Raw genomic sequence first — 23135 nt, forward strand, 5'->3', positions numbered from 1 at the left:
GGATGCTAAGGCACGCTAAACAAATTTTTAAGGAGCCAGTGAAAAGCAGAGCAATAACTCCAAGGGTGGAGAAGAAATACAAGGCACCGCCCACAGACCCTGCTTTTATTACATCACAACTGACACCAGATTCAGTTGTCGTAGGAGCAGCTCGTAAAAGAGCCAACTCACACACATCAGGCGACGCACCACCTCCTGACAAGGAGAGCCGCAAGTTTGATGCAGCGGGGAAAAGGGTTGCAGCACAAGCTGCAAATCAATGGCGCATCGCCAACTCGCAGGCACTCCTAGCGCGATACGATAGAGCCCATTGGGACGAGATGCAGCATCTCATCGAACACCTCCCAAAAGAATTCCAAAAACGGGCAAAACAAGTGGTTGAAGAGGGACAGAACATTTCCAACAACCAAATCCGTTCTTCTATGGATGCAGCAGATACAACTGCAAGAACAATAAATACTGCTGTAACAATAAGGACGAACGCATGGCTGCGCACATCCGACTTCAAACCCGAGATACAGCAGGCAGTGCTTAATATGCAGTTCAATGAACAACAATTGTTTGGCCCAGAAGTGGACACTGCAATTGAAAAATGAAAGAAAGACACTGATACCGCTAAAGCCATGGGCACACTCTATTCCCCGCAGGGCAGAGGCACATTTGGCACATTTCGTAAAACCACTTTCAGAGGAGGGTTTCGAGGTCAAGCCACACAAGCCAGCACCTCACAAACAACACCGCCTACCTACCAGGGACAATACCAAAGGGGAGGCTTTCGAGGCCAATACAAAGGGGGCCAATTCCCAAGAAACCGGGGAAAATTTCAAGGTCCGAAAACCCCTCAAAACAAGCAGTGACTCACAGGTCACTCAACCCCTTCACACAACACCAGTGGGGGGGAAGACTAAGCCAGTTCTACAAATCTTGGGAGGAAATAACAACAGACACTTGGGTCTTAGCAATTATCCAACATGGTTATTGCATAGAATTTCTCCAACTCCCTCCAAACGTCCCACCGAAAACACACAATATGTCAAAACAGCATTTAGACCTTCTAGGACTAGAAGTTCAGGCATTACTGCAAAAAGACGCAATAGAATTAGTACCAGGTCCACAAAAGAACACAGGAGTTTACTCACTGTACTTTCTAATACCCAAAAAAGACAAAACTCTAAGACCAATATTAGATCTCAGAACACTAAACACCTACATCAAATCAGACCACTTTCACATGGTGACATTACAAGACGTAATCCCACTGCTGAAACAGCAAGACTACATGACAACATTAGATCTAAAAGATGCGTATTTCCATATACCGATACATCCCTCGCACAGGAAATACCTAAGGTTCGTATTCAAAGGAATACACTACCAATTCAAAGTGTTGCCATTCGGAATAACAACAGCGCCAAGAGTCTTTACAAAGTGTCTAGCAGTAGTAGCTGCACACATCAGGAGGCAGCAAATACACGTGTTCCCGTACCTAGATGATTGGCTAATCAAGACCAACTCGCTAACAAAGTGTTCACACCCCACAGATTATGTTATACAAACCCTTTACAAGCCGGGTTTCTCCATCAACTATGCAAAGTCACACCTTGTGCCGTGTCAAACACGGCAATACTTAGGAGCGACAATCAACACAACAAAAGGGATAGCCACTCCAAGTCCACAAAGGGTTAAAAAATTTCACAAGGTGATACAAGCCATGTATCCAAATCAAAAGATACATGCAAAAATTGTATTAAAACTCCTAGGCATGATGTCCTCATGCATAGCCATTGTCCCAAACGCAAGATTGCACATGCGGCCCTTACAACAGTGCCTAGCATCACAATGGTCACATGCACAGGGTCAACTTCTAGATCTGGTGTTGATAGACCGCCAAACATACATCTCGCTTCTATGGTGGAACAGTACAAATTTAAACAAAGGGCTGCCTTTCCAAGACCCAGTGCCACAATACGTGATAACAACATATGCTTCCATGACAGGGTGGGGAGCACACCTCAATCAACACAGCATCCAAGGACAATGGGACGTACATAATAGAAAGTTACATATAAATCACCTAGAACTGTTAGCAGTATTTCTAGCATTGAAAGCATTCCAACCCATGATAACCCACAAATACATTCTTATCAAAACAGACAACATGACGACAATGTTTTATTTAAACAAACAGGGGGGGACACACTCGACACAGTTGTGTCTCCTAACACAAAAAATATGGCATTGGGCAATTCACAAACACATTCGACTAATAGCACAATTTATTCCAGGGATCCAGAACCAGCTAGCAGACAATCTCTCTCGGGATCACCAACAGGTCCATGAATGGGAAATTCACCCCCAAATCCTGAACAATTACTTCCAAATTTGGGGAACACCTCAAATAGATCTATTTGCAACAAAAGAAAACGCAAAATGCCAAAACTTTGCATCCAGGTACCCACACCGGCAATCCCACGGCAATGCTCTATGGATGAATTGGTCAGGGATATTTGCGTACGCTTTTCCCCCCTCTTCCTCTCCTTCCATATCTCGTAAACAGATTGAGTCAAAACAAACTCAAACTCATACTGATAGCACCAACATGGGCAAGACAACCTTGGTATACCACACTACTAGACCTGTCAGTAGTACCTCATGTCAAACTACCCAACAGGCCAGATCTGTTAACACAGCACAAACAACAGATCAGGCATCCAAACCCTGCATCGCTGAATCTAGCGATTTGGCTCCTGAAATCCTAGAATTTGGACACTTAGGACTCATTCAAGAGTGTATGGAGGTCATAAAACAAGCTAGAAAACCTTCCACTAGACACTGCTATGCAAGTAAATGGAAAAGATTTGTTTGTTACTGTCATAATAATCAAATTCAACCATTGCATGCATCTCCAAAAGATGTAGTAGGGTATTTACTACATTTGCAAAAGTCAAATCTAGCTTTCTCTTCCATAAAGATTCATCTCGCAGCAATATCTGCATACCTGCAAATTACTCATTCAACTTCCCTATTTAGAATACCCGTCATAAAAGCGTTTATGGAAGGACTAAAAAGAATTATACCACCAAGGACACCACCTGTTCCTTCATGGAACCTCAATATTGTCTTAACAAGACTCATGGGCCCACCTTTCGAACCCATGCATTCTTGCGAAATGCAATACCTAACGTGGAAAGTTGCATTTCTCGTTGCCATTACATCTCTAAGAAGAGTAAGTGAAATTCAGGCGTTTACTATACAAGAACCATTTATTCAAATACACAAAAATAAGGTAGTTCTAAGAACCAACCCAAAATTCTTACCAAAGGTTATCTCACCGTTCCACTTAAATCAAACAGTAGAATTACCAGTGTTCTTCCCACAGCCAGACACAATAGCTGAAAGAGCACTACATACATTAGACATCAAAAGAGCACTAATGTACTACATTGACAGAACAAAACTAATTAGGAAAACAAAACAACTATTTATTGCATTTCAAAAACCTCATACAGGAAATCCAATATCAAAACAAGGTATAGCCAGGTGGATAGTTAGATGCATCCAAACCTGCTATCTTAAAGCAAAAAGAGAGCTGCCTATTATACCAAAGGCATACTCAACCAGAAAGAAAGGTGCTACCATGGCCTTTCTAGGAAATATTCCAATGAACGAAATATGTAAGGCAGCAACATGGTCTACGCCTCACACATTTACTAAGCACTACTGTGTAGATGTGTTATCTGCACAACAAGCCACAGTAGGTCAAGCTGTACTAAGAACTTTATTTCAAACTACTTCCACTCCTACAGGCTGAACCACCGCTTTTGGGGAGATAACTGCTTACTAGTCTATGCAAAGCATGTGTATCTGCAGCTACACATGCCACCGAACGGAAAATGTCACTTACCCAGTGTACATCTGTTCGTGGCATTAGTCGCTACAGATTCACATGCGCCCACCCGCCTCCCCGGGAGCCTGTAGCCGTTTGGAAGTAATCTTCAACATTTGTAAATATATTATTTTAATCTTCATTTTGTACATACTTATTCATTCCATTGCATGGGCACTATTACTAGCATACACAACTCCTACCTCACCCTCTGCGGGGAAAACAATCTAACATGGAGTCGACGCCCATGCGCAATGGAACCAAAGGAGGAGGAGTCCCTCGGTCTCGTGACTCGAAAAGACTTCTTCGAAGAAAAACAACTTGTAACACTCCGACCCAACACCAGACGGCGGACTATGCAAAGCATGTGAATCTGCAGCGACTAATGCCACGAACAGATGTACACTGCAGATAACACATTTTCCATATATATATATATATATATATACATATACATATATATACATATATATATATATATATGTGTGTGTGTGTGTGTATATATATATATATATATATATATATATATATATATATATATGCTAAACGTGTATATAAATATATGACATGTATGCTAAAATTCTGTAACTGCAAAATATCTTTCTAGGAGATCAAGAGCAGAATAATTTTGTAAATGCTTTTTGTGTTGCAGAGGTCATTACTCCTTTCCTCCTAATATCTATAAAACCTGCTTGTTTTGAATTAGTAAAATATTTCTTAACACCATTGCACATAAGGAGTTGGTGAGCTGTGTTGGATGGACCACAGCAGATGAGCTATATTCTTGTGGCGATGATCATCAAATTATGAAATGGAATTTGCTAACCAGTGAGACAGTACAAGTGGTTAAACTTCCAGAAGATATATATCCAATAGATTTCCACTGGTTTCCCAAGACAAATGCAAAGAAGCAGACCCAAGGAGAAATGTTTGTACTCACAAGTTCCGATGGTAGGTATTTTCCAAAATAATGTTTGCAAGTGAAGTTCACTGATTAGTTCCAAGTAGGCCTTGCAGTTTGCACAGTAGTGTTTTTGTAAACAAAACAAATGTTGCATAAAAAACGTGAACTGGCATGCTCAAAATGTAATATATATATATATATATATATATATATATATATATATATATATATATATATATATATATATATATATATAGGCAATGGGATCAGATAGTTGTGATGAATTAATAGTGATGGTTGCAAATGCATGGTAAAAGACCCCAACTCTATAACATCTTAGTTACGCTTTCTAGAAGTCTCTCAAAATCTTCTACAAACGCTTACAAAAGCAAGATAAACTTCCGTTTTATTTAGAAAAATGTACAATGTAAACTTGCTTGTGATGTTGTGTCATGGTTAGAGTTGACTTCCAATTTGGCGTATGCCTCTGGTTAGCCCTCCAGTCGGCTAAATGCGACTAGCTTGACAGGAAATCCCTCCATACTCCTAGTGTAGCTCTCTGGAACTTAATTCTCATTTTTTGGTGAATTGAAGACAATTTCCTGGGGATCTGCAAACACTTGATGACCTAATTGTTCTAGATTGCCTACCAGTTATGAGTGCCAGTAAATGTGATTTGCACTTGTAGTGACAAAAGACATACCTTTTCGTATTTAGGAGCCAAGGAACTTGAACGCCCCCATCAGTGCTTTGTTTGTTGATACTTCAAATCAAATGCCGATGCCAATGGAACCTTTTAGCAAGTCAACTATTAGGGAGAGACTGCCAATGATTTCTTAGCTGAGCAGTATGGTGTAGCAGTACAGAATGAACTCCTGCATGCCTTCTTCCCACATCGAGGAGCAAATATGAATGTATTCTATCCTGTGTATGGACAGGACTTTAGTCTGTGTGTTCCCTGAAGACTTAACCTGTGTAGGTGACAGAACAGGTCCTATCAGTAACGGGCGTTTGACAGAGTGGCATCATTGATAACAGGCAACAGGATCACTCTCCACTCCTTCTAGTAAATTAGTGCATGTGGGAGGAGTAAAAACAACATGATACATATTTGTTCAAATTAAAATCTAAAGGAACACTCCAAACACAGTCCGATTGTATAGAATTATACATGGTAGGAATACTCATAATTCTTTAGCAAATCTGTGAATTTTGCAGTGTCTATTTGTGGCGCTTATAGAATGATTACAGTGTCGTTAGAATCATAATTGTAAAATAATTTCTTTGTATTCGAGATACATAATGAGGAATATTTTTGCACAAGAGACAACATTGTAGATATATTTTGAACAGTTTTGAACATAACTATGTGTCCCAAAGACATGCAGCTTAAAACAGCTGTAATAATATCCTAAATTAATATTGTTCTTTATCCATAATGGCATCTACATGTTACTTCATCTCATCTGTCTTACTAACCTCTGTCATGTAAACCTATTACCTTACATTTGTCTCTCCTCCCAATCTCATTGCGATATGTGGGATCATTTATAGGGACAATTAGACTTGGGGGCTCATTATGAACCCAGACTGCCATGCTGGCGGTGGTGGAAAAGACCGCCACCAGCATGGTGGTCTGAACCGCCATATCATAATCACAGGGAGAGCCGCCTGTGGCGGCGCTCCGCCACTGACAGGCAGCTTGGTGATGGCGGATATCATTATCCGACAGGGCAGCGCTGCAATCCGCACCGCCCTCCGGATAACGAACCCGGTTTCCCCCAGCCTTTCCCTGGTGGAAGAGGAGCTCCGGGGCCCCTGCAGTGCCCATGCAGTTGTCATGGGCAGTGCAGGGGCCTCCGTGCAGTGCCCTGATCTGCACGACGGGTACCGCTGCACCAGCTGCACTGAGGCATTGAAGACTGGTCCATGTAGAGCCGTCAGCAGCGTCCCAGCCCTGCATTCTGCTTGGCCGGCGGGTGAAAACACTGTTTCCGCCCGCCTGCCCGGCAGAATGTTTGTAATGTGGCCGGCGGAGTCTCAAGGGGGCTGGCGGTCTATGAAAAGACCGCCAGCATGAACATGGCGGGGTTTCCCGGTGTGTTCATAATGAGCCCCTTTGTCTCTAAAATCAGCTAATGAAATTCTAGGAAACGATAGGACCGTGCTTTGCAATGTGCCTGTTGAAAAAAGCTGCCTCTACAGCATATTTCTAACACTAACAAACTGATATTTTGCTCTCAATGTTCACACTCAAAAAGATAAGCAAAATGTGAGAAATAGGCCCACGCTGCAACCAGTTGTTCATTTCAGTACGTTTGGTTTTCCTATTCAGCAACACAGAACTGTTCTTGAAGGTTTCTGTTTATGAATGACCTGGATGACACCAAGATAGCTTGAAAAATTACTTTGTTATACATTTTGTATTTAAATATGGTTGAAAGCAAAACAGAAATCAAGTCTTAGATTACCTATCTGTGTTGTACTTGCATAATATTCTCTTGTTGAGTGTCCCTTTTTAGCTTCAGCTTTTAGCTCTATGGGCAACTGGACATGGTATCCCAGAACTGACCTTTTTCACGGCAACCACCATCACGGGGTCAGACTGCTCGGCAGAAATCTTGTTTACAAGCAGACATTGTTCCAGTCTGTGCCAGAAAACAATAACAGGATCACCTTTTTTTTTTACCATTTACTTAACTTCCTTTAATGGGAACTGTAGCGAGGAGCCCATACCACAGAGTCACGCACAGCCTTCTATTGATCTGATGCATTTTCAGCCCACCTTAAGAGCACCACTTCTAGGTGACCTTCCCTGGTAGGATACAATTTCTTTATATAAAGTGGTAGTTTCACACCAAGTGACACTCCTGTAATCTTGCACGGATGAACGAGGCCTCCTGTCTGTATGAACGCAGTGGGATGACTGCAGCCTTCTGGAACATCTCAGGGAAGTCATGGCTGAGGCAAGTTTATTTGTGTTTTTTGTGGAATAATGTCTATGGAGTCCTTGGTTCTTGGGAGCCCCTACGGAAAGTACAAGGGTAGACACCATTGGATTGCCGGAACTGTGTGGCCTCACCTATTATTCCCTAAGCCCCTCACCCCTTCAATTCATCAAAAATATTATATATATTCTTACCTTAGCATTACTTTCCTATATACACTGTTATTCTTAGGAGTATCTGGCATATTCTTTAGACTGCTCAAATTGACCACCCTGCTGCTGCATCTAGTGCTTGAGTGGTGGTTACTCCTAAGGTCTAGCTGAAACTAAGGGTTTGTTAATTTGTATTGTTGATTTCATGACATTTCCAGAAGTTGTTTAGACACAGCTGCAGCTGACCATCCTGCAGAGTAAGAATGGAGGGTGTGATTTAAAAAGGGGCGTATACATATTTTATAAAAACAAAGAGTAAAGGTCTGAATATTTGTTGATGTATTGAATATTCCAGTGATCAAAGTGGTTGTTCACCATTCACGTACACTGCTCACCCTATACAAGGGATGGACTAAGCTATCACAGGAACATGTGGTAATTATATATACACAAGGGAGTCTGCAGAAAAATCAAAAGAAAAAAGCTGGAAGTATACTTGCACCCCTTTAAAAACCACCCTTTTGAGTCTGCTAAACTTATCAACTAATCATAAAGGGGTCAAATTCAAGACACTAACAGCAGCTTATAAAAGTACTCAAGGATCCGACACGGGTTCGTAGAAAACCATGGTAATTAGGCAAGACCTACTAATCAAGGACTTACTTATATCCCCAAATTTAGACACAAACACATGGTGTATCAACTCTAGGCATTAGAATCAAATCATAGGTGGGATCAACTACCAATGTACCTTAAAGGTAAAGCTAACATAATGATATTTTAGCAAATATTAAAAACCTTCCTTCTCAGCCATGCTATGGAACCAATAATTTGCATTTAGCAAAAAGTGCAAGGAGAGGTACTACATCTTAAGTACGGTAAAAAGAATAAACATAGCTATATCCAATAATAATATATAAGTGATAATCGCACAATCAGAGCTACATCAGAATTGTATGCACTAAACTAAGCGCTAGACATTGCAATGGTATGCTGAAGCTGACATTTCAAATAATGAAAATGATAGCCTTATGTTATATTATAATAGGACTATCAATGCTGCTAATTTTGGCTTCTCATTGCTATGGCATTATGCTAATCCTAATTGTGAGATGCTCTTAATCCCACAGTAGGCACAGCACATTATTTTCCTTTTGAAATGATTTATAACATTTGCTTGCTTAGCCAAGAAATATTGAGTCCAAATTTTGGGGCAGTAAGTGAGTTTAAATGTAATAATTTAGAGTGATGACTCGATCCACTTTTTCTATGTTGTCCTATTCCCCTGTTTCCCAAATTTTTGAAAATTGCTTATGCTGACAGGTGGCACTTGAAGAATCTTGTGCAAAGGAATATTGTCAGTGCTGAAAGTGGTGATGGGTTGGCTGTGTGGACATTTTAGATCTGTGTGCATGGGTGGGTCTCCTCATGTCTGTGTGCACTCCCCTCCCTTTTCATATGTCACTATCGCTTGAACCCATAATAGGAAGTCCACCTTTTCTCTCCCAAGAATCTAACTATGACAGAATCCAAAACAGCTGTTACAGGCTTGTAAGGCTGAAAACAACTGTGCCTTGTAGGTTCTGACATTTTTCCTGTCAAAGAGTGGACACATCCCATTGTCTTGCATTTCTTGATAAAAAAACATGTGCAAACCTAGGGATGTTTGCATAAAGAGACTAATCTGTTATTGACTCTGACTTTTGTATTCTCTAGATACACATTCATCTGTATCTGCTTTCTGAGAACCAGAACAAAAACCTTTTTAGCCACATTACATGCAGAACATTCTACACTTAGTGAAACGTCCCCAGTTTTCCAAATTATAAGATAACAAGATAACAGAACACAAAAGGGGCAAATTAATCTGTCTGGAGGCAATTCTAGAATTATGATTCACCTTTTCACCGTTGTTCTCAAATTTGTTGCTTTTCCGTCAAATACCTAAGATGGAAGAGAAATCAAACCCTTCTCTTTTTCCAAAGGCAGTATTGACAATCCCCAACTATGCTAAAGATTCCCCCTTAGTCTGTCTGTCTCATGTTTTAGATTCAGTGCTTAGAATCGAAAGTCGTAAGATAGAAGACTCAAAACTTGGCTTAGTCCAAACAATAGTAGATTTTTTCCAAAAGTAAGGACTCCATGCCAAGAAATAATCCAGCTGGATTTCACAATGTCAAACTGAAAAACAGGCATGAAGAAGCTGGCTTCTGGTAGCAGTTAATGTAGAACCTTTGTGCCCTTTTAAGTCTGTATTTTACTGCTTAATAAGATGTAAAGCATCTTGTTCACTCTGTGTGGAGAGTCTGTGCCAGTGGTTAGTATCTGCCTACTACTTTAAAGGAGGCGAAGGATCACTATTGTCTTCTACATAAGATGAAGAAACTGACACTGAAGGAACATCCAGCCTATTCATATCAAGAATTGCAGAAGGGTCTGTCAATACAACAGGAAGTGTCTTTCAAGGGAGTTTCTAATTCACTCAAACATCTGAAAAATCCTCTGCATCACTACCTTAGTGACTTTTTTGACTGAGGTATGGGTAGGTTGCAAAATCTCCTAGTTTGTAGAATATACTGTGAAATGGGCAGCAGGCCTACTCACCGGAGGTTGCACTGTGATCTGAGAAGAAAGCAAATGCACAGCATTTCTAATGTGCTTGTGGACTGTAGTTACAACAACTCTAAGAACTTGTATATTCATGATAAGCACTGTTGGAGCCTGACCAAACTTAGGCAGAGATAAAGGAAAAGAAAGATACTGTTGCCCAGAATAGGTGAAAGTACTCTTGAAATGATGAGAGTCCAATTAGTAAGGCCAGAACTGAAATAGATTTAATTATTTCTGCCGGGGTATTTATTTAGTCCAGAAGAACAGTTAAAAAAAAATCCTTGTCAGATAAAATGTGTATTTCGACCACAAAGAGGGGTTTGTTGTGGCTGTGAAAGTTTCTAGGATGTTACCTTTTGAGTAACTAATTGACTTTCTGTAACATGCTCTACAAACCTTTTTTTACTAGTCCCCTTATAATTTCCTTGTTACAATACTTATCCTTCATGTCCTTCTCCAGAAGATTGTTGCTTACTGTATAAGAACCTCCCAAAACACATTCTGCTTTCCAAAGGATGGTCCATTTACATTTGCCAGGAATTTGACTAGGGACCCATTTACCTGTGGTGTAGTTGGAAAAGGGGCCTGAGCAACGCTATTCCTCTTGCCTCTTTGTCAGCTGGATAGCAGTGTTTTTCAATGCTGTTTTGACAGTGTCACTTCTGAAAAGAACATGCTGCGCCACAGGACCCAACCTTTGCGGTTTGGTGTTCTCCTTCTTGGAGGTACTGTCTAGCATCTACACCCAGGGTTTCACATCTGGGCAGAAGGTAGAATGCCCTGGAATGAGGCTGGGTGCTTTCTCACCAGTAATGACCGGGAATGTTGATTTGGATACTGTACACTGTACTGAATCCCACTTTCCTAAAGGTGACAGCGTTTAACCTGTGCTAAAGTCCAGGTTGTTGTTTGGGAATTGCCTGTTTTTGGAAATGCTGCATTCCCTTTTCAGCATTTGGGTTGTGTATTTGGTTCCAAAACATTTGGGAGGTGGGAGAGCAAGATAAAAGAGTAAGTAAAGATTATGTTTGCAATACTTTTGGTACTCAGTCTTGCTTTCTCTCTGTCACAGCTTGTGATGAACCGGAGTGGTCTGCACTTGGTGCTGCTAAAGGCTCAGTCAGGGGACTCTATAGAATATTTGTAAATTAACAGCATTGTTTTGGAAAATTTTCCAAGTCTTGCCTGTAGTACAGAGACAAGTTCCATCCAATGGGGAAAGCTAGGGAGCAATATTCGAGATTATAACGGGTGTGGAATTCAATAAAATATCTACTTGTTTGTGAGACAGGTTGCTTTACAAATGTACTTGTCCTGTTAAAAAGAATCCACTTCTCCTCTAGGTGCCACTTTGTGCAGCGATAAATTATGGCTGTAATCTTGTTATGTAAGAGCTCTGATAATAGCTTCTCCAATTATGCCAGGGCTCATAATATAGAAGGGTTTCAATACTATCAATTCCCTTAGTGGCATCTAAGAAAGCATGCAGTGCAGCAAAGCAAGTCACCCTGCTGCACTGCGGGATAGGGAAAGCGCAGGAATACGCCGTACTTAGAATTGTATGGCGCATTCCTGTCTTCCCAGTGCTGGCGTACAATGTGCTGCCTAGCGCCAATGCAGACACATTTGGACCACGGTGAAAGGGTGCCTGTGTTGTAAGTAGGATTGCTTTGGTGCAAGAAGGAGTACCTTCCTGCACAAAAATAATTATGAGAGGCATTTTCCTCTCTGCAGCACACATAGAAAATGTAAATAAAAATGAGAAATTATTATATTTGTCCGTGTTACACATTACCTGGGCAGGTGTAAGGTTTTGACACATTCCCAAGTCTACGAGTAATGGTAAATATGGAAATGCGCCAGAAACATGGGTGGATGCATGCGAACACCCACGTTCCATCCATGGAATGCCTTTCCAGGGCAGAGTAATGCAACACAGCGATTTGGGCTGCGGTACTCTGGATTTATCAAAACGGGCAAGGCCACAAAAGGTGGCATTGCATGGCTTGATAAATACAACTTAAGAGTTGCATCACTCTTGCACCTCATAGCGTGGCGCAAGGGCAAAGCAACTCTTTCATAAATATGCTCCTTACTTTGCTGCCTTTCTGCAGGTGTACAGACTGGGACTCAAAGTAGTGGTAAGCAATAATTCTAGGATTGGAATGCCCTTTTGAGTATGTGCAAACCTAGTAACATACACATTTTAGAGGTTTTCACCAGTTCTCTAATCTTCTCCCATACTGTAAATGGTTGGACATTTACTCCTGAAAAGGGCTAAAGTAAAATTTCTTCCAGGGTTGGGGAGGAAAAAGTGGTTGGAGGGAAAGTGAACTTGTAAATGCTCAACAAATTTTCATATGAGCAAATCTGAACATTGTGTATTTGCTTGTGCTAAAATGCAGTACACAAATATTTTCAAGGAGTACGATTCCCTGGCCTACTTCTTGTGAATTCATGAAAGCTGTTAATCTGCACTTATGCAAGGACATATACCATAGGTGGACTGTTGTGACGTTCTTTAAGAATTGGGTCCCTAATTAGGTTAGGCGTTAACCAAGGCCTTTTGTTTCTATTAAATTCTCTCTCCTCTGTCTTCTGGCTTTACTGTGAATGGCAGCATTCTGCTCTTTCACAAGGAACATATCAGCACACAAAGTAGTTTTGATCAGTGCCTGTGACCACTGTATTAATGTGACCTTTTTGAGAATAAAAAATATTTTTTGGCCAATGTGTGTTATAATGGTGAGGGCTCAACCACACCTACAATAAAGGTTTACAAAAAACATGTAAAAATGAGCCAAGCATTGACAGCACAGCAACTCACCCTGCTGCACTGTGTGATAGGGCATTTTTGGAGCATTATACATAGCCTCATAATGGTAAACTTTGCAAACGTGTGTACACATTTTTATGCAGGAACCACTGTCAGTAGTGCAGTCCGAGCATACAACATTTCCTTAGTGTGCTCATCCTAATAATAAAGGCTTTGTGTTAATGAACAACAACTATACAAGTTTGAACAGCATTAACATATAAACACAAGTACTACCTAAACTGCAGATAATGCCATTCCCTTATCCATAAGCTAAAGGGGTTGAGCTGCAGGAGCTTGGACCTACTTGTCCCAAGGACAAAATTAACATGGCAACTTGTTGTCCCTGACCCCAAACATTATGTCCTGGGCATCTGGCTATATGAATTCCGCACACTTGTATTATCACAATCTCTATTTACACCGCTTCCCATATTTTTTTTATCCCACTCAATAGTATTTATTAACCACAAAACTGAAAGGTTGAGTGTATCTAGTGGGTACCAAACACGTGAAACTCAGGTAACAAATTAATATCTGCAGTAGATGCAGTCCACTTATTATTGTTACTAGCTCTTCTGATTGCTTTGTCTATTTTGTATTGTTTAGGTTTTCGAGTTCTTCACACCTCATTACTTTTAACAATGTCTGTAATCTGTGCAGGGGGTTGAAGGGAGTAAGGGAGCATGCTACACACAACCAAATATTTACACTACTATGATCAAAAGTTATAGTATTGTATTATATCATTGTTTTTTTCTGACCTTTAGCATATGACTTTTTTTCAATAATCTATCTTTTAGGCAAGTTCCATTTGATCTCCAAATTAGGAAGAGTTGAAAAAAGTGTAGAAGCTCATTCTGGAGCTGTTCTTGCAGGAAGATGGAATTATGAAGGAACTGCTCTGGTTACAGGTATGATAAACATGAGATGGTTTATTTTGTTGGAAAAAATGTTGCACTTTTGTTTTTTGAATTTTGACTAAACAGTGCATAGTTAAACCTGTTAGGCGTACTGGAATGTTGAGAGGTTAACATCCACCTCTTTCTTTTTTAGTTCTCACCTTGATTACTCCTAAACTAGATTTGTATATGGAGGAATACTGTTTAAAAAAAATAATAATAATAACCTTTTCAAAATGAGGGACAATTCTTAGAAAATTTTTCAACTTCTTCAACGTGATCATTGAGCCTTCGAGAACTCATTGTAGAAATCAAGCATGCCCATGTATAAGTAAGGTGTTTACTGCCCCATTGTATCCTGCTGTCTGGGTCTGTTATCTATTTTGAGTCTGTGTGCATAAATATATTTCTATAATGAGATTTTGTTTTATAGAATAGCCCTGCCTTAGTGTAGGAAATTCACTCTTTTTGGCATGGTTTCCCCTACGTTTTGCCTGTTGTGTCTTTCACAGTTACTGAAATATATTTTGAAATGTTTGTAAAGTTGTCTTAGTTGTATAAAGGTTGTGTGTTAGGAAAAACCTGATACCAAAAGCCTTTCATTTCACATAGGTCAGAAAGTTCACCTTATAAAGTCCTGGAACTCTGCAGTCACGAGGAAAGTATTTGATTGCAGGAAGACACACTGACTTTTGACCTCTGTCTCTGAACACACAGCAAATGTGGCAAGAGTAAGATTTAAAGGCATCTTAATTGCTAATTCAGTTTCTGACTGAACAGAACACATCTTCTTTATCTTGCCAGTAGGGTGGGTCGAGTGGAATCTAAAAATAGCTCGACCTCATAAACTAAAACTCGCCATAGGGAGTGGTCGAGTAGATTTTTCGAGCCCTGCCATAGTCCCGCATCTTCACCCACAGAAGGGTGGGCTTTGCCTCCAGCCTGCCTCTTCCTCCGGAATCCACCGTTGGGTTCCACCGGCGTGGTCTTGTTCTTGCATTGTTCCAATTCTAAGTCCCCATGTTAGCCTATGAGATGACAAGGTAACATACCTCTGCTCTCCTGGTCGCTGGAGGTCGTCTTGAAACTCGCCTCTTTGGGGGTTCCATACTCTCCCAACCCTAGCTTCCTAGACACTGTAACACTTACTAATAAGGGTTGCCTGGACCTGATATAAGGTGCTAACTCCATAGGTATCCAACATGCATAAGGCCAGCTTCATACACTTAGAATTCCTTTTGTCATTAACTAGCTGATGTTTCATTAAGTGCCTACCAAAATTGTTTTCCTGCCTTAGGCCCAAGTCTGTTTTTTCCATAGTTGAATCTAATTGTACTGTTACAGTTACATTGACTGCAGTGGGTTCCAAAACATTTTACTTGTTCTAGGGCAGTAGTTCTTAACTTTTTGATTTCAATAGACCCCCACTTAGTCATTACTGGAATCTGGGGACCCCCACTGAATCATCATTGTAACCTGGGGACTCCCTCAGTCACCACAGGAAGCTGGGGACCCTACACAAAACAATACACAAAAAAACAGACATGAGCATTGATCAAGCAAGAGCCAAAAAATTAAATACTGTATTTAATTCACAAACATATGTAAAAAATCGAACCTTTAAGTTTGATGGGAAAGTTTGAGCTTTTCTAAATTCAATTGAGGCCACCCATTATGAAGATTATATTATGTTTGGTGGACTTGCACTACTCCCACAAATCAATCCGAGGATACCAACTTCATTTTTAGCCTTGAATTTCAAATTCCTTCACACTTACATAACATTTTTAAATGTTCAAGTTTACATTTTACTTCTTTTTTTTATATACAGTTCATTAGTCTGTTAATATTATTTCATTTTTAAGCAGCTGCGGGCCCCTTTGGTAGGAGTCACGGGCTCTTACAGGTCCCTGGACCACAGGTTGAGAACCACTGCTCTACGATGCTTAGTTTCTCTTCACTTTGTTTCACTATTTGGGATTAACAAAACATTAGAGAGTAGTTCTTCTTTCAGACAGGTTTGCAACACTTCCTGAACTTGAATTAAAAAAAAACCATATTAAATAACACACTCAAATGTGAAAGAAACACACCAATTATTTGTAAATGATTTAATCTCTGCCATCTGCGAGGGTTAGATTTTTCTCTGTTTCTAACAGCACAGTCTATTTATTCCTAGCAGTGGTTCCTTCATATATTCACATGCCTGAATCCTCCCCCTATGTCAAATTTGGAAGCCACAGTAACTTTAAATAGCATAGAACAGTGTTAAAATGATAATAGGCTTTATCAACAGCGTTTGTTTAGTAGAATGTTCTGAAATTCAGCCAATAGAGTGGAAGTGCTGAGTTCTCCTAGTCCCTGTAGCGATCACCATTGCTCAGATTTCTACTGCATGTTGTGGCAAGAGACTCCTTTATTAGAGCTTGTTTAAACTGGTGTTTAACTTTAAGTTGGTTACTCCTTAATCATTAGTTCACCCTCCCTTAAATGCACCCTGACCTATCTTCCCGTTCTCATCAAACTGTGTATTGTTTTTAGGAGATTTGGGAGATTTTTCACCTCATAAAGCATCTTGCTGCAACACATTCAAAAACATTTAAGGACAGAGAAAGGAGGTTTTCACTTTACTTTGTTGAAAAGAAATGTCACTTTGCTGAAGGAGATACGAACTACTCTGGGGCTGATTCATTGGAACATGAAACTTATGGAAATTCCTTATCTGGAATACAGTTCAAAAGCATCCACAGCCAACTCTTCCTAATATCAGACAAAACCCTAATGAGAAAAAAGAGTAAGGAATGACCTGCATACAAAATATGCAAAAAAACAGGCATCCAGTTATACTTGCCACTACAACCAAAGCTGCATCTTTGATGAGAAAGGCGGTGTCATTGACAAGCATCCCGTCAATGGGCACGTGATCACAATCTCTGTGAAGACCATCACCTATGTCGATGTCAACCCACTTGATGGCGACAATGCATCTACCGCAGGCGACAACACATCAACAACAGGAATCTCTTTTCAGCCTTTAACTTTTCTTTATTCACCACTGAAGGCTTCAATGCACCTCTCAGTGAATATACTGGATTCATAATTGAAATCTTATGTCTGTGGCCAGGAGCAAGTGTTAGACGCAGCCTACAGTCTATGCCACAATCTGGAATTTATTCCAAAACCTTCCACCCAGAAACCATTACCGTAACAGGAGCTATAGCAAGAAATGTTCCTCCTCTTTTAACAGGCAATAGAAAAGCTCCAAAATAACCAGAAGAATCAAGAAGTCTACTCCGTATTTATCCTGGCCAAGAAAAAAAACAGGCTACTGGAGGCCAATACTGGACTTTGAACAAAGTCCTGAAAAAATCCTTCCAAATGGCAACCCTCTAAGAAGTCCTTTTGATGCTTTAGCAAAGCAAGTTCCTTATCTCTCTGGGTCTCCAGGATCTATATTCTACAAACTGTGTGGTGTCAGTGACTGCTTTCTTTGAAAAACAAGGTCTCCAAGTACACCCATACTGGATAACTGACCATCCTGGATACTCCTACGGGAAAGACTTTTCCCTCGGAAGAGAGGTTCACAAACCTTAAGTCCATAGCAGGGGTATTTTGCTCTAAGCAAACAGTGCCTGTCAGGATATACACATTTCTCTTATGTCTCAAGTTGTCTTGCTTCATTCCCATCTCATTCTGCAGGTCCAGATGAGGCCTGGTTAGCAGGGGACTGATAACCAGTGGAAGCAGGCTTCAGGCCCATGGAGCAACACACTGAAAGTCACCAGGCGGCCCAACAAGCCTTGCTGTGGTAGAATTTGCCCTTAAACCTCAAAGCAGGTTTTCCGTTCCAACTGCCAACAAACCAAATACTTATTCCAGATACTTTACTGCAAGGTCGAGGCATACACCTGAAGGAGCCGTCCACCAGAGGCCTCCGGTTAAAGACAGAGAAGAAACTCCACATATATATCTTGGTGTTATGGGTCCTCAAACTAGACTTGCAGTCGCTCCTTCCAAGGTTAACAAAACAGGCTGTCTTTATCCACACAGACAACGTGACCTTCATGTACTACATCACTAATCAAGAAGGTACAAGGTCCATTTTTGTATCAGAAGTGGCACAACTGCTTGGTAGACATTGTAGTAAGACATCATCCAAGATACCTAAATGAGCAGGCAGATGGACACAGCCCCATGATCATATTTCCTTGAGTGGGAACTCAAACAGCACCAAGCTGAATACATCTTTTAAAAGTGGGGCCAACCGCCCACAGACCTGTTTTCCACACTGAAGGACAAGAATCTGTCGCAGCCTTAAGACCAAGTCTTTTTTTAAGATATGGTTCAGAGTCTTTGTTTACACCTTTCCTCCTTTTCCTCTTATCCTCCAAGTGCTGAGTAAGACAAAGTCGGGTCACTGTTCCCTGATTTTGATTGCCTCAGCTTGGCTTCATCAGTTTTGATACAGAGACTTATTCAGACTGTATGCATGCCAACTAATCCACTTGAGTAATCATCCAGCGCTCCTCTCCAGGCACAACAGAGATTCTCTATCAAGTCCTCAAGTCGCAGAGCCTGGCTGCATGATTCCTGACCACATGGAGTGTTGCCATCTGTCTATCCCTTCAGTCTGGAGAGACCTCTTAGGGTAGGCACATGCATCATCCATAACTTAAGACATACAACGCTAAGGGGAAAAGACTCTCTTTCTGATGGATCCAACTATCTGTGGATTCCTCACCTTATGAATTCTCCCAATGCACCAGCATTCAACGGAAACCTTTCCCCTAGCTCTCCAAGTCGAGGATGTCACAATTGCACAGCTCCGCATGCGACTCCATCTCACGTCATTGGAGCCATAAGAAGTCCTCACTGGCATGCTGACGTCAGTTCCCTTTTTTCCATGCCTTCGACGCCAACTGTTTTTCTACCTTTCTGTTGTATTTCAACTGAATCGAGGGAATTGTTTTGTACCTTTACTATGTCTCTACCAAAGAAATCTGGTTTTAAACCTTCTAACGAGTGCAGAGGCCACATGTTGGTGACAGATCTGCACAAGCACTGTCTCTGGTGTTTAAGCTCTGATCACAGTGTTGCAGATTACTCATCCTGCCAACATATGAACCCAAAAGCTCTGAAGGAAAGAGAGGCTAAGCTTTTCCTAGCAAAAGCTAAGAAGGAGAAAAGAGGTCAGTGAAAGTCCAGGACACAGGACACTTCGTCACACAGATCTTCGAGGTCTCGTAAGAAGCAACGCCGACAGCAGGAGGTCGGTCGCAGTCTCTGAGATAGCACCGCACGACTTGGGAGGTTAGCCCCACCGTGACTCCGCAGCCAGTCTCCTGAGGCAATCTCGGGCGCCAACTGTGATCGAGATCTCGGAGTCGCATGCAAATCCAACACTCATTCTTTTCCTGCATCCTCCCACGGTCAGGCGTTTGAAGTTTGAGCACCTGATCCAGGGCAGCCACTGAAAGGGGAATCCTGTCTTCCCAGCTCCGGGAGCAGATCCTTCTTTATTCCTCAATGCTATGTTTAGCATTTTTAATAGGGCGATGGTCCCCTTTGGTGCACCTGCTGGTCCCACGGGTCAGTTGGCTTTCATGCTGGGGTTGCCGGCACCATATAAGCAGGCCCCATTTATGGGTGGTCCGCAGTTTTTGTCCCAACACTAGAGAGCTTGTTGGTGCAAGCTTCTTGTTCTTCAAGGTCGGTTCTGGGATCATTCCCTACAACACCATCTGATACGGAGTCAAAGCGCACGGAAGAGTCTGCTAAGAAATTCTTCTCCTCTGGAAGCATGGCCTTAAAATCTCTGAATGCGACATGTGTACTGGGGAGATATATCTATGCTCTTATGGATACGGCAAAGGAAGTTGTCCCTAAATTGCTGCATGAAGTTCAGGAACATTGTAGCGAACTGTTGCAGGACAGTCAGGCGGCAGCAAAGCAGGTGATTCAGTCAGGTCTGGACACTGCAGACTCAGTTGCTAGAGCCATGGGGACTTCTGTTGCAAGTAGGAGGCATGCATGGCTCAGAGGTTCTGGTTTTTCCTCTGATGTACAGGCTACGTTGATGGACCTCCCGTTTGATGTTGCAAGACTCTTTGGGGCAAAGGTGGACTCAGCCCAGGAAAGATTTAAGGATAGCAGGGCCACTGCAAAATCATTGGGCCTTTAGGCTTCTTCTACGTCCTTCAGATCATTCAGAGGGTTTGGCTGTGGGTCATCTTTTCGTGGGAGAAAACAGTCCTATGTCCTGCAGCCTTCTAACCCCCTCTACAGGTCCCATGGGGCCGTGGGAGGGTTAGAGTGTGAGAAGGCGCACAGCAGCCTTCCACTTCATCCTCATACTCTGGGGGAATCCAGCCAGGAAAGCAACCCTTGTTCTCACTTCATTTACCAGCATGTTCTACCCATAGGGGGAAGGCTGTTACATTTTCTCAACGAGTGGGAGTTAATTACATCAGACTCTTGGGTGCTGAACTTAGTAGGAAAAGGTTATGCCCTTCCCTTTCGAGAGTTTCCTCCCCTTTTCCCTCCCTGTCATTCATTTTACACAGAAGACCATTTCCTATTGCTTCAGCTGGAGGTGCATTCTCTTTTGTTAAAAGGTGCAGTGGAGTTGGTTCCGGAGCAGGGAAGGGGTCAGGGATGTTATTCAAGGTATTTCCTGATCCTCAAGAAGGATGGTCGGTTGAGGCCTATCCTGCATCTGAGGATTTTGAATTGGTTCCTCAAGTAGGAAAAGTTCAAAATGCTGACCTTAGCACAGGTGCTTCTTGAGTTGAACATGCAAGACTGGATGGTGTCTATCGACTTACAGGATGCATATTTTTCATATCGCTATTCTGAAGTCGCACAGGCAGTTTCTCTTGTTCGTAGTAGGGTAGCAACACTACCAGTTTGTGGTCCTTCCATTTGGTCTTACTTCTGCACCTCGAGTCTTCACGAAGGTGATGGCAGTGGTTGCAGCAGACCTCAGAAGGAAAGGAATTTCTGTATTCCCTTACCTGGACGATTGACTGATCCCCAGAGCTCATGCTGCATCATTTGCAGGTGACAACCCAGTTGTTGTTCAACCTTGGCTTTAAGGGGAACGTGCCCAAGTGTCACCTAGAGCCCTCTCAGCACCCCCTGTTCATAGGGGCAGTACTGGACACAACATTGATTCGGGCCTACCCTCCTCCATAGAGGATTCGGGACATTCAGGCGATGATTCCAATGTTTCAAAAGGGAGCAGCTGTTCCAATCCTCAAGGTCCTGCGTCTGCTCAGTCTGTTCGCTTCCTGCATTCTGTTAGTCACTCACCCACGTTGGCACACGAGGGCTCTCCAGTGGTGCCTCCGCAAGCAGTGGTTTCAACACAAAGGGGATCTCAAAGAGTCAATAACGACTCTGCGGTGGATCTACAGTGGTGGACTGTGGATGGCAACCTCTCCCAAGGAAGGCCGTTTTGTCTTCCACCTCCAGTGACCACAGTCATAACGGACGCTTCCACTTTAGGGTGGGGAGCTCATCTGGAGGACCTGGAGAGCAAAGGCCTTTGGAAACAATCTGTTGGATTTGCAAGCGATACGTCTGGCTCTCAAGGCCTTCCTCCCTCCATTTGCGGCCAGTCAGTACAGGTCTTAACAGACAACACTACTGCGATGTGGTACATCAACAAGCAGGGAAGATTCGCGATGATCGGGCACAAGTCATCCTAATAGGCCCGAATTGGCCAAGACCACAGACCTCCTTCAACTCTCACTGTGCCCTCCGTTCCATCTCTCTCACAGGGTAGACTTCCTCTTGCAGTCGCAGGGGCAGGTTCTACACCTCCACCTCCAGAGCCTGCACCTTCATGCCTGGAGATTGACCGGGGCAATCCTAGTTCTTTTTTCTCTCCCTCCAGAAGTGGTGGATGTTATCGGCCAGGCGACACTCCACCAAGACTGTCTATGCGGGTAGATGGGCAAAATGTTTTACTTGGTGTGGAGGGAGACAAATTGACCCCTTAAAGGCCCATTTATCTAATATTTAGCAGTTTGCGCTCTTCATAGCACAGAAAGGTTGCACAGTTGCAACAGTGAAAGGCAATTTATCGGCTCTGTCGACTTTTCTTTGCCTTCCTGATCAGCCTTCCTTATTTAAGTCCCCTATAGTTCTCGGGTTCCTTAAGGGTTAACTAACAAGTTTCCTCCCTCTCCATTAGGAATGCCTCAGTGAGATTTGAATTTAGTTTTGACTTTTTTTTGATGGATTAACCTTTTGAGCCTATGCATACTTGCCCATTGAGGCTTTTAGTTTTTAAGACAGTTTTTCTAACAGCCATCACGTCAGCTAGACATGTGAGTGAGCTTCAGGCTCTTAGTGTGAAACCACCTTTCACTACGTTTCATATTGACAAGGTGGTGCTGAGAACCAGGGCGGCTTTCCTTCCTAAAGTAGTCACTCCTTTCCATCTGGGACAGTCTGTAACTCTCCCGTCCTTTTACCCTCCTCCCCATCCATCAAAAGAGGAGGAAAGGCTGCATTGCTTGGATCTGAGAAGGGCTCTGAGATTCTACAAAGAAAGAACAAGAGACTTCAGAATTGATGATCAGCTTTTCATTGGAAATGTGGGCAAAGCTGTCCACAAGAGCACTCTTTCATGGTGGATCATTCTTTGCATAAAGTTTTGTTATTCGCTAGCAAAGAAGGGTCCCCCTGAGGGCATTAGGGCCCATTCCACCAGGGCTCAGTCTGTCACTTCAGCTTTAGCTAGAGGTGTGCTGGTTGCTAATATTTGCAAGGCAGTAATTTGGGCTTCCCTCCACACTTTTGCAAAGCATGATTTCTTAGACTCAGAAGTTAGGTGGGATGGCCATTTTGCCCGTTCTGTTTTGCAAGATTTCTTTGTTTGACCAGTCGAGCATCCACCTCCAAGTGCGGGA

The 23135-nt window shown here is 42.1% G+C and overlaps 1 protein-coding gene across 3 annotated transcripts in view; it reads left to right on the forward strand.

The window, feature by feature from the left end:
- The window catches only part of IFT80 (intraflagellar transport 80), a 543739-nt gene that overhangs the window by 58727 nt on the left and 461877 nt on the right, over positions 1-23135 (forward strand). For all 3 annotated transcript variants that reach the window (XM_069213254.1, XM_069213255.1, XM_069213256.1), the window contains exons 3-4: positions 4617-4837; positions 14119-14229. In XM_069213254.1, coding sequence (XP_069069355.1) covers positions 4617-4837; positions 14119-14229 — 332 coding nt within the window. The remainder of the gene's footprint in view (positions 1-4616; positions 4838-14118; positions 14230-23135) is intronic.

Source organism: Pleurodeles waltl, chromosome 11 (assembly GCF_031143425.1).
Source record: "Pleurodeles waltl isolate 20211129_DDA chromosome 11, aPleWal1.hap1.20221129, whole genome shotgun sequence".
Classification (NCBI taxonomy): Eukaryota; Metazoa; Chordata; class Amphibia; order Caudata; family Salamandridae; genus Pleurodeles; species Pleurodeles waltl.